This window comes from Emys orbicularis, chromosome 3 (assembly GCF_028017835.1).
Source record: "Emys orbicularis isolate rEmyOrb1 chromosome 3, rEmyOrb1.hap1, whole genome shotgun sequence".
Lineage (NCBI taxonomy): Eukaryota > Metazoa > Chordata > Testudines > Emydidae > Emys > Emys orbicularis.
In genome coordinates this window covers 138,579,434-138,592,794 of record NC_088685.1, presented here as the reverse complement: position 1 = coordinate 138,592,794, position 13,361 = coordinate 138,579,434, and the positions used below count along the sequence as shown (strand labels likewise).

Here is a 13,361-nt window from a genome sequence, read left to right as displayed (position 1 = left end):
CTAAGACTACGTATTTAGCTCTTGTGGACATTATGGAGTGATTATTCATGTAACGCAAGGCACCCAAGCAACACCCCTCCAAAAGAAGGAGATTCTTTTTTGCCATTCTCCTTCCCCTGCAATCCTTAAAGTTATTTCAGAAAGCATGCACTGTCGGTTAAACAATGCTACATGAAACATTATTTCTGTAACCAGAAATCAGCCCCAATAGGCCTCTGTTCGTTCAGTTTCTGCTTAGTGAAACCTAAAGGTGGTCCATGATTTTCCAAAACAATGGTAACTCACTGGTAAGTGCAAGGTATGCTTTACATGATAGACACCTGTCCAGCTCCCCCAGCTACCATGGGAGTCATGTGTGTGCATTCATGGGCAGGAAGTGGCCCTCACATTGTGAGAATATTATTTTTTTTTAAAGCCTGCCCTTAATTAAAGCCTTCTATCTTCATAACAAAGCCATCATTACACCTAATTGGTTAACATTATGCAACAAAACAAAAATGCACTGCATCAATCCCACTCATTCCAGAAACAAGGACAGGCATCTGACATCAACTTTCAGCTCAAAGAGCAAATGGCTAAGAAAGACAACTCCAGTTACTGCAATAATGTCAACAAATTTATAATTAAGAATCTAATTTTACTATACATATTCAGGAACATTAAATACTATGCTCCCTAAGAACAAATGATCAGCTTCTATTATGTCTACTTTAGTCACCTGACAAACGAGGCATTTTCAAACTAAATGCTCTGATGAGAGCATTTTAAGGGCTAAACCTAGTTATAAACTAACTTTTATATTACCTTAAATAAAAAAGATATACCCACAGTGTTTTTATTTAGTACCATCCTTCTGCACTCTATAAGCTCCCAATATGGAAACAAAAATATGGAGAAGCCCACCCCAGAACACCAAATATTTTTCCAAAAATGTGATTTTTGTCTGACAACTCAGTAATTGCTTCTGAAACCTTTCTAATCAACCCCTCTTCCTCCCCGCATTGCTACCATTGCTGGTGGATGAAATGCAGAACACTAGCATGCGCTGAATTTGTTGAAATATTTTCCCTTTGCATTATTAACACACCTATTTGCTCCACTTCAACCTGTAATTTACTCCACAAACTTAGACCACTTTCCTAGAAATTTACAAAAGAATTTAAGTTGCCATAAAATGTTCAGAGCATTAAGTGGCTGTAGTGGGGCGGCTGCCCCACTCCCTGAGAGTATGGGCTGCGGCAGGCCAGTGGGCCCGCGCAGACGCACAGCCAATGGGAGAAGGGCTTAGTGGGAACCAATCAGGGCCCAGATTGGAGGCAGCCAATCAGGGCCAGGCTCAGCCCTATAAAAAGGCTGCTCAGGGAGGGCGCAGTCCGTTTGTCCCAGGCCTTTGACAGGGGAAGGTCTGTCTCCAGAGGAGGGAGACTAGCACCGCAGACAGCGCAGTGCTGGCCAGGCTCGGGGAGCAAAAAGGGAGCTCTAGCCTGAGGCCTGCCAGGCTGCAGGCCCTGAAGAGAAGGGCCTAGCGGGTGCAAGGGGCCATAGGGGAAGCGGCCCAGGGAAGTAGGCAGACGGAGGGGAGAGAAGGAGGACAGCGAGGCTGCCGCCAGAGGGTCCCTGGGTCGGGACCCAGAGTAGAGGGCGGGCCTGGGTCCTCCCTTTCCCCCCTTCCAGTACACCCAGCCGTAGGAAGTGGCCATTATAGACCACGCCAGATCCCTGACAGGAGGGATTAGACTTTGGGGTGTGTGGTTGACCACGGTGGCTGGACATAGAGACTGCTGATTGACACCCCCCCCCCAGAAGGGGGTGTGGAAGGACTAAGGGGCACTGCTGGAGGGCAGTGGTCCTGAAGAGGACACCGCGAGTTGGTGAGCAACGTGGGCTCAGAAGCCAACTAAGGGCAAGACAACGGGCGGGATACCACCGAGAGGGGATGCTCCACTGGACTGAGCTAATTCCCGGAGTAACCAGTAGGAGGCGCCACAATGGTGAGTCCCAACCCTGTTACAGTGGCAAAAACAAAACCAACAGATGGAGATGGTGGTGAAAGGGGACATGGGTCAGCCAAGAAGCCGATATTCAGACTTCCTCTTAACATTTGTATGACTCCGCTCTTCAAGCTTTGCTGACACAAGAAGTAAGATCACCATTTATTTCTTCATTCTGTGATAATTACTGAGTTTGCAAATTAGTGGTTTAAGTAGTAGTGAGGTTCTACTGTAAAGTTCAGAGACCCTACAGCACCATTTTATTCCCTTTATATGAATAATTCACAACTCTCAACGGGGTTCTACTGCATAAGGGTGTATTTCCACCTTAAGCAATATGCACTAAAAGGCTGAATTTGGATACTTGTGAACACAAACACGACAACCAGTGCAAAAACATTCACAGCATATGCAGCTTGTCCAATTAAAATACACCTCTACCCCGCTATAACGCTGTCCTCGGGAGCCAAAAAATCTTACCGTGTTATAGGTGAAACTGCGTTATATCGAACTTGCTTTGATTTCCCGGAGTGCGCAGCCCCGCCCCCCCGGAGCGCTGCTTTACTGCGTTATATCCGAATTAATGTTATATCGGGTCGCATTATATCGGGTGTAGAGGTGTACAAGAGGAACATTGCTTTAGTTTGCTGTAAAGCAGTATATCAAATACACATTGGGTCAACTTAAAAAAAGTGCTGGTAAAATGTGTACATATGCAAAAATAGATAACTGAGCATGCACACATACACTGCAGACTGAAAATGAGTTAAATGCTGACCCAACTTCTGTATATTTGTGCTCTCAAGTGCTATTACAGTACTTATTTGCAAATAAAATAATCTGCAGACACAGCTTAGACTCTGGCTTTTTTGACTCATAATGGCAATATTTTCATTGTATGCTAGTTTACTTAGGCCATGCTTGTGACTTGGCACAACACTGCACAGAAGTAAGGAATAAGGACCCTGCCGCAGACCCTGTGCAGCTGTGCCAGGCTTACCCAGATTATGAGCCTCAGTATGAGAGGGCAACAAGGGTTATGCACCTGTTAGTTCCTCCATGAACGAGCGAGTGATATAAACTGTGGTGAAGGTGGACGCATGGCTTCTATCCCCTTATGCCAGTCACACGATGTTAGTCTAGTGACAGATAGTCAAATCACTTAATGAACAACTGGAAGTGCACAGGTGAGGACCCAACAGAATAGACTAAGCTGGAAATGAGATGAGAAGGAAATATGCTATATCTACTATTGGTCCAATAATGCCTTCTCTTCCCCTCCCAGCACAAGACAGAAGCTCCAAAGGAACCGTAACTCATGAGGTGTCTGAGGGAGAGATCTTTTCTGGAGCTCCTCCTGGCGCAGCACAGCTACTCACCACCCCCTACAGAGGAGAACAGTATATTCTCACAATCTAGTCTTATAAATTTCATATACAAAATTCCACATATAAATAGAATGTATCTGCTTGTATTTTAAAATGCTTTCCCTCATGGCAACATACTGGCCGCTCAATGTAACTGATGTATAACGGTGTATTGAAAATGGAATGTTGCCAAACTATTAAACTGTCTCTTCATAATATTACTGTATGTCTAAATGATAGCTGTAAAGTAAGGAAACAAATATACACGCAGCTATATGTAAATTTACTAAGTACAGGTTGAACCTCTCTAGTCCAGCATCCTCGGGACCTGACCGGTGCCAAACCAGAGAATTTTCCAAACCGCGGGAGGTCAATGAAGAGTGTCAGCGTGGGTAAGTACGGATGCATGGAGTACTGCAGCACCCCCCGGCTTGGCGCCCAGCGTGGCTTCCCCGCCCGGGGGCTCCAATGCCGGCCCCAGGTCCCAGACACCAGCCCCTCACTCAGGGTCCCAGCCGCTGGCCCCAGGTCCTCTCCCCCGGACCTTGAATGCTGCGAATCAGTTGTTCTCAGCGCTCTGGAAGCGCTGGGAGGGAGGAGCAGGAGTAGTTGGTAAGCGCGTGGCTGCTCTGCATCCACTAACTTTTCCCCACGGGTGCTCCAGCCCCGGACCACCCACGGAGTCAGTGCCTATGCCGGACCACGGATGTTGCCGGACCAGGGAGTGCCAGATTAGAGATTCAACCTGTACTTTTTATTTAAATTATTAAATCAAATATTGCTCTAAATATCTCTGCTAAGTGGAGTCCTCTGACCACTTGCATTAGATTCACAGAATCATAGAATATCAGGATTGGAAGGGACCTCAGGAGGTCATCTAATCCAACCCCCTGCTGAAAGCAGGACCAATCCCCAGACAGATTTTTGCCCCAGATCCTTAAATAACCACCCTCAAGGCTTGAGCTCACAACCTTGGGTTTAGCAGACCAATGCTCAAACCATTGAGCTATCCCTCTGCTAGTATTTAAATATCAAGATTTACTTGGCAATATGGTTTTCAAGGAGCACACAGGATAGTGGCCACAGCACAGCCATTCTTTTCTTGTTGATTTTTTTTTTAAAAGGCCAATAATGCGAGCATTAAGAAATATCCAACAATTGGTGCAAATCTCCAGAAAAACTAGAAAGGATTGCCAACACAGATTTTGGATTCCATGAATTAATTTGCCGATGAAAGTCAAAGAAGAAAAAACTTTAGTTGGCTTCTAAACACGATGCTAGTAGGTCTGGTGTATATATATATATATATATACACACACACACACACACCACAGGTCAGAATCAGTTCTTGGCCTTATTCACAGCAAGTATGGAATTAACCAACCAAAAAACTCAATGCATAAGCACTGTCCCTCAGTGGGAGCCAAGGAGATAATTTATTATATTAGGCACAGACATGCTTGGTACTATGCAAGACAAAAAAACAACAATCCCTGCCCTGAAGAACTTACAGTTTATAGCACTCCCCAGAATTAGTTTACATGCCACCTTCTTAAATTGTTGTGAAGTGTACTGATTAACATCAAGTTCACGTACCACAGTTTGAGAAGCCTGGCTAGAATACAGATGCAGAGAAGGCAAGATACACATGTCTTGCCCACATGCTCAGGGTGCAACTGACTACTATATTTGGTGTTGAGAAGGAATTTTCCCTCAGGTCAAATTGGCAGAGACTCCGGGGGCACAGGGCACTAGCAGGTTTAAATTAGTGTAAATGGGGGATTCTCTGTAACTTGAATTCTTTAAATCTTGATTTGAGCACTTCAGTAACTCTTCCAGAGGTTATGGGTCTATTACAGGAGTGGGTGGGTGAGATTCTGTGGCCTGCAATGTGCAGGAGATCAGACTAGATCAGAGGTTCTCAAACTGGGGGTCGGGACCCCTCAGGGGGTCATGAGGTTATTACATGGGAGGTCGTGAGTTGTCAGCCTCCACCCCAAACCCCGCTTTGCCTCCAGCATTTATAATAGTATTAAATATATTAAAAAGTGTTTTTAATGTATAAAGTGGGGGGGGGAGGTTGCACTCAGAGGCTTGCTATGTGAAAGGGGTAACCAGTACAAAAGTTTGAGAACCACTGGACTAGATGATCATGATGGTCCCTTCTGACCTTAAAGTCTATGAGTCTAAAATACAAAAATAAAAGGAAAGTTATTCTGTTCTAACTCACTTATTCTCTAATGAGATGTTGGGGGGGAGAGATTGTTTGATGTGGGTTAGTGTCTGTGTTTGTGAGCTTCATAGAAGAAGTGAAACATGCAAAAGGATACGATTGAGAAAAGAGGAGGAGGCCAGAGCAGAAAACAGCATGATATTCTTATTGTTACCTCTCATCCTCTCTCCTCTTATTTTTAGGTTTATTACAGGAGTATCTAGGGTCCAACAAAGACCAGGGCCCCACTGTACTACACAATGTATAAACAGATTAGTAGACAGTCCCCATCAGTAATTCATTACACCCATCATTGAATCTTCTCTTAGGGGTAGTGACTGAGCACTGCCACAGTATAAAATAATTATAACACCACCACTTGAAGCGGGAGCTCCCTCACCCTCCCGTCATGCATAGCACACCTAAAAGCAAACAAGAAATAAAGAGAAGGAAATGCTCACTCCGGGCCTGGGCCTGCTCCCAAGGAAATCAATTCCACCTCTGTTACTGGTTTCAATAGGAGCAAGACTGAGCCCTTTGTCACTGACCCAGCTCCCTTTGAAATCAATGGCAAATCTCCCATTTACTTCAATGGGTACTGGATCAGGCCCAATGTCCTCAGAGTCTGACAAACACTCAGACCCCCAAGCTATCAACTAATTCCAAAAATTCTGGAATCTCGCTAAATACTTAGGAATGCCCGAATTAGTGGAATCACCATGAGGTGGGTTACCCCAAACAATGTTACCCCAAATAAGTGTTAATAAAACCTTCACTCCATATTATCCTACTTTGTTTATGATGTTTTACAAAAAAACCTAACTTTAGAATGATTTTTAAAATCTTTGAGACTATTTTTATATATATTCACTATTTATAAAGCCAAGATATCTTAGTTCCATGAGTCCAAAATGCAGAGGGTTCAGAGGGATAGAAAAATTATAAACAGTACATTTTAAAAAAAAAAACACTAAAAAGAGATATATAATAGTTCTATAAATCATAATGTCATGATATTTAAGGTCTGCCAGCAAGAGGAAAAAAATCCCTTATGCCATTAGAAAAGAGGGATTCTTAACTCTCTAGTGACAAAGCTGGCATTTCTAGCCTTGATGATTCATGAAACATCAAAACTCAAATCCAACAATAGTGGAGGGCTGAATATTTCCAATCCTGCACTCCTGACTACTGTAAGGTTGTGTTTGGGAAGGGGGAAAGGAGTTTCACATTTAGGATGAAAAATATTTTTGGAGGGCTAATATTGGAAAGGACTACTCCAGTACCATGCATTTAGATCTTAAGAAGAATGATTCACTTTAGAAAGCATAAAGTTTTTGATAACATTTTTTCCGAATCACTGAGATTTGTATATACAAATAACGACCTGGTTTTCAAAACAAAGAAACAGATCCTATTGGCAACAGAAGTGGATTAAATGTCCCTTGGTTCTATAAACCCTAACTAAGGTCTGGGTTTTCCACGCAAGGAATAGAGCTGGTTAAAAATGCCCCCCTCCCCAAAAAAGTGAACTTTTTTTGCCAAAATTTAGAAAAATTTCTACAAGCTCTAACACCATGAAAGCTACTTAAAATTGAATTCACCTACAAAAGAAAAAAAATAGGTTTGTGCCTTAGGTGTCACGAAGAAGCAACATAAAGTAGGATTGGAAGTTTTTCCATTTTCTCCTTACTTGTTGAGTAAAAATTCAAGACTTGTCTATCCTAGGGGTTTTTTCTTTTGTCTCCTGTAAAACTCTGGAGAGCCGCTGGAGAACTAGAGGATGACATGAGTGCCAATAATGTGAACCTTGAGCAACCTAGGGCTTGTCTTGACTAGGGTGTTTCTCTCACGTTATTTGATTGCGGGAGTTACCATGTTTTCAAATTTATTGGCAAACACTAGTCTGGACACTCCCCAACATTGGTTCAAGGACACAAATGTCTGTGCTGACTTGGATTGAGAATAAAATGTAGCTGTAAACATTTTTCACTTGAACTATTACACACCTATAGATGAGATCCAGAGTGTTTTTTCTGGCAAGACTGATTTACATTTACTGATAGTTGACTTCTAACTTTTTTTTTTATTCTCTACCTTGTCTAGTCTCTCAAAAGGTGATTATTATTATTTGTATTACTGCAGTGACTAAGGACCCCAGTCATGGAGCAGGACCCCATTGTGCTGGGTGGTATACAAACAGAACAAAAAGACAGTCCACAATATCCACAAAACCCTTTTAAATGCTCTTGCCTAAACAACAAAACATACTTAAGTATCGTAGAGATAATGTTTTTGCCTGCTCATAATGCCTCTCTCATTTTCTCTTGTTCCAGTCAGCTTTGTGTTGCTGTCTCATAATTCTCTGGCTCTCTCAACACTTCATTTCTCCAGATGGGCTTATTTTAGGATTTGTGAGCCTTTGAAAAATTAAAAACGACGGCCTTCACTCTCCCTTCCCCCACCCCCCCAACTCTTACAGAGCTAACAGAGTAGATGGTGACTTATTAGGCACCTGGAAAAGATGGTATCGAAGAAGAAGAATTGGAACTGCTTTGAAATGTATACATTATCTTCACAGTTATAACATTTTATATGGGATTGGATGTTTACGATCCAAAATTATTGAATGATAATTCACTCATTAAATAAACTAGATTTTCTGGCCTTTGAGGCAGCTAATACAGTACTGCAGTTCCTTCCATCCTGAAGTATTTTTATAATTAAAAAGACTCACTTAAAATGGAACAGCATGAATGAATTCATCCAGATCATTGCTATTATAATGAATCATTAACATTCTAATAAAAATGTTATAATGATGAATAATACAGTCAAAATGATGAGACATGGAAAATAAAGCATTACTCTGCAATATATGAGAGATGATGTATTTAATGATAAAGTGATGCTATGGAAGTTGGTAGGCTTCTTTTTTCTTTTTTTAAATGACCTCAATACTAATCCCTTCTGGAGATCTTACTTTCTAGATGCTTTTCATACATTTAATTCGCTCACCAAATATTTATACTTGATCTGGAGAAAAAATATTTATAAAACTAGAAACACATGCTACTTAATATCAATAAATAAACATCAGTTAACACAAATAGCTGTCTAATTTCCTCCTTTAGAAATGGCTCTTTTTGATTTCAGTGAGAGATACCCAAGTTTATGAATGCAGAACTGAATCTCAGTGTGTGAACACTCATTTGTTGAACAGCAACCTTCATTGTAAAAAATCTCTTCTCACCATTACTACACTATATGTACTATATTATAGAAAACCATTACGTAGGTTGGATACAATTTATTTGATATTTGCACCAGGATTGTGCATCTTGTAACATTAGAAAGATTCAAAACAAACAATTATCCCAAAGCAAACAGCACAAAATAAACCCTTACTTTTATCACATATGCCCACTACTGGTGGGATAAATATCCTCTGGCAACTGCCTCAATGCCACACTAAAGAAATGCATCTTTGCACTGCATGAAGTTTGCTCTGTAGCACACCAAATTAGCGCACTGGTGAACTGGCAGTAAGGAGCAAAATCCTAAAATGAACTCCCTCTGTCAGATGGGCTTCAAAGGATAGCCCCCCCATATATTCCAGTAATCCAGCCTGCAAGTGACAAAGAATTCAGCCTGCAAGCGTCATGAGGGATTAAAACCTTCATTATGTATTTGGGGATTTATTTGACTTGCCCGTGCCTTTAGATAACTTGTTTACTATATGTCACAGCAAGCAATATTGTACCAACAAGAAATCTTCCTCCTTGTTAATGACATTACAAACAGCACTACATTCAGACAGCTTGCTATACCTTAGAATTTGAAGTGGATTCCAAAAAACAGAGCCTGTTGCCAAATCCTTCTGCAGCAAGGCACAGTTTCTGTTGCTCCTTGTGAACGGTGGCAGTGCATTGCAGAACCACTTCATCATCCTACAAAAAAAAGACAAAAATTGAACATGGTTATGGTTTCGATCCTATAGGTCTTTGGGAAGCATTTACAAAGACATAGCTAAAAATCAGAAGTAATCAGCGACAAACAGCAACAGAAGTGAATCCCAGGGTAGCTTTCATTCATGGAAGGGAAAATTTGGATGATTCAGAGGGAATCATCACAATAACGTGCTGAGATGCGTGATGTTTTGTTTGTTTTTAATTATATTGAACATCTCATCTATTAATATTGATTTTTGTTTCAAAGGATAGACACAACAATGATTGGGGCCCCTAATCCTACTATTACTGTAGTCAAAGGAAATGTTGCCCTTGACTTTCACAGGCCCTAATTTAGACCCCAATCCTGCAAAGGAATCTGTTCCCAAAGTCTTTCAGATGGCTCCCTTTCCAGTTTTGGGGCCTTAGATGCTGCAGTAAAACATTGCTACAATGTGTTTATATTCGAACACCACATTTCTTTTTAAGAACTACATCACAACAAAAATAATGTACTAATGTAATGTAATAAACACTAAACACTTTGCTGACTCTGATTTATGAAGCAAATGATAGTTTTTCCATAATAAATGTCATTCAGGTGACTATGAAAAGGTCACACCTAACATCAGGTGCATAAAATATTACCAAACAAAAATGTGGATTGATGAATGCAACCAGAAGCAGGTAGGAACCTGTAAATATGAAATTCATTTTTATGGTCATCAGTGCAGTTCTTAGTTAAACACAAGCCGCTGCATTTCTTCTATGTCCCATATGTATACCAAGCATTTTCATCAGATGCCAACAATAAATGACTGAGCTTCAAGTTGCTGGAGATAATGATGTATGGTAAAGTTAAGGGGTGTTAATTCCCAGGAAATTCTATGCATCTCAATCACTCCTGTGAAATATTTTATTGACCCAAGAAACTCTTTACTTACTACAGTGGCTCTTTGTAGCTAGACATGTGCTGCTTACAAAATAATTTGAATTAAGTATATAATATACCTGTATGTAACCATGTAATAACATCTGGGGAAGAGTCACTTAAATGTGTATTAAACTCACAAGGAGAGAAGAACTGGAGTGGGAAAAATGAAAATTCTTATCTACTCTGCTCACAAGTTTTTACTTCTATGCAAAGGAAGGTTGTATACACTATGTGAACCAAGGGACTTTTCATTCTTGGCATCAGTCTATGGATTTCCAGGACCCATTACTAATGCATTTAACATGCCTACTTGGCACTGAAAATTCAAGAATTTGCTGAAATATCTTACTGCCCAAAAATAAATAAAGTCTCAGTACAGCAGTAAATTAACTTCACACATAAAGGAGCTGGGAGATCAAGTATCTAGAAACTAGTACCTCTCCTCTGGGTGAACTCTTCTTATACCCTGTATCTATCCACATGCGCCTCTTGAACACCAACTTTCAGTACTTCAGAGCTGCTTTGTTCATTGAGGCACAAAAAAATCATTTCTAATAAAGCCTTAGTTGTATAATATTAAAATAAAAACGTTAATGTTAATTTTAGTTGTTACCAGACTGGAAACTTAAGTCCTCTCTTTCTCCACAGAACACATTCATAGAACCTTTCTCCTTTTCCTGTCCCCTTCCCCTAACCAATCCAAACCCCACTAGAACAGCCGCCACTGTTACCAGCTGCGATTGTTTCAACCCACTGCCTGCAATGACCCTGCCCACAGGGTTTGCAAAGCACAGTGGCAGTGTAGCCTTGTGGTTACGCCAGAGGCAGGGAAGTGAGGAAGTGCAAGTTCTCCTCCCAGCTCTCATTGATTTGTGATGTTTCTTTGCACAAATAATTTAATCTCTCTGAATCTCACTGTCCCAGTCTGTATAATGGGGCCAGCAATGACAATCCACCTTTGCATAGCACTTGGAGATAGAGTATGAAAAAAGTCTTGTGTTTGCGCACCATCCATCGTTATTATTTGCTTAAAGCAGCAACAACTAAAAGGATTCTTTGGCAGTTCCCTGACATGCAGTACCACATTCCCAGATTACTGCTACTTCCACCTGGCCATGCCCCCATTACTGGCATACATCCCAGAATACATGTTGGTGTGGAGGAGATGCTGATAGTTACAAGGTAGGAGAAACCATACACTGTAGCTGACTCACCCCTCCACACACTCCCTTAACCCATTTTATACAGATTTTCTCTGATTTTGCTATCTTGTGCAGTGGAACATGTGGTCCGTTGCCCTTAAATTTGTAGCTCAAAAAGAAAGCATGCTATCTTAAAAATAAATAAATAAATAAATAAATAAATTTAAAAGGTTTGAATAGCCCCTTGCAAATGTACTTCCTATGATTCAATACGTTGCCATGAGATTTTCACTATGACTAGAATGTGAATCAGACATGTTTTGCAATATACACAGATTCTTATAAATTTGAAATACATGCTGTACAATCATGGAGTGGTTGAGCCTCTCATTTTAGTTAGCAGCTTGGGCTTGATGGAACTCACGTTATCCATATTGTCCAAAACATTTGATGTCTTTGTCAGAGTAAATCAGAGTCAGATTTAGTTAATTATAATGCTCAGTTGAGTTAATTTTCATTCTTGTGCGCACCACTAGAGAAGCGTCTAAACAGTAATACCCTGAATTCAATCTTCTGCTTTTGCTGGCTGTATGTTTAGAGGAATCTGACATATTTGCACCATCACTGCACTGCAGAATTGGACTCAGAAAAAAAATCCCATTCTTTTTCTATAGACTTTAGAACAGTGGTTCTTAACCTTTACTGCAGCCTGCACCCCTTTAGTTCTCAAAATATGTCCTCGCACCCCTTATCAAAAATCAAAATATGTCCTTGCACCCCTTATCAAAAATTGTTGAAGTAGGTCAGTTCTTTAAACCTAGATATATTTTTGTTTGCATATTACAGTAATCGTTAAAAAATGTATAATGTTAATAAATACATAGGTTTGATGAAACAAAGTAGTTGTACTTAGGTGCCTGTGCTTAATTTGTGTTTTTGATGATTTACCTTCTAAAAAAATCTGGCATGTCTCACACCCTGAGAAAGGGCATCTCGCACCCCCAGGAGGTGCGTGCACCCCAGGTTAAGAACCGCTGCTTTAGAACATTAAGTAGACCATTTTCTGAGTATCAATGCATTTTTCACACCTATTTATAGATCAGGGTATGTTCTCCCATTAACATATTCCTATCACCATAGGTGTTAAAAGATAGAATTTCCTTAATTGTAGTTGTTATGAAATCACTACAAAAAGACCTTGTGACTTCATAACAGACTCAGGGCAGAGGGCTAGGGGCACCACCCTGATATCTAGCAATAAATTTCAGCTGGCATGACTAGCCCAGTGTACCCCAACTCACTATTGTTATAATCTGTATCTAAAAGGTGTCATGTCATTGAAAAGCTCATAACTCACTGGTTATTAATACCATTGTGTAATGTAGGTGCAAGCAATTAATGCAAAGTGATGGATATACATTTTAAGAATTGTAATTTCAGTGTGTCTTGCCATTCAAGCAGGAGTTACCCCCACCTTAAACAAAGGAATGTGGTTTTTCCACTGGGCCTCTACTTACAAGTACTTTGACACACAATAAGAACATATTAGATAAACAAAGCTATGAAGCTAACAAGTTGGGAGAAGAGACAATGTGGCTACACCCCGCAGAGAAGAGAAATGTATCTCAGCTATAAAGACAAGGGCTCTAAACCTCAAACAATCAATTGAATCAACGGAGTGATGCAATATTAGTGTATCATGTAAGGTCCTTTACCTATGCCTGTAACATGCCAGTGATAATGCATACATTTCACAAATGATATTAAA

The 13,361-nt window shown here is 40.6% G+C and overlaps 1 protein-coding gene across 1 annotated transcript in view; it reads right to left on the bottom strand.

Annotated features, from left to right (window-relative positions):
* Positions 1-12,026, bottom strand: part of RYR2 (ryanodine receptor 2) — a 527,178-nt gene extending 515,152 nt beyond the window's left edge. Inside the window, exons 1-2 of the mRNA XM_065401458.1 lie at positions 12,018-12,026; positions 9,398-9,517 (exon numbers count right to left, since the gene is read on the bottom strand). Of these exons, the coding sequence (XP_065257530.1) occupies positions 9,398-9,517; positions 12,018-12,026 (129 nt within the window). The remainder of the gene's footprint in view (positions 1-9,397; positions 9,518-12,017) is intronic.
* Between the last annotated feature and the right edge of the window lie 1,335 nt (positions 12,027-13,361).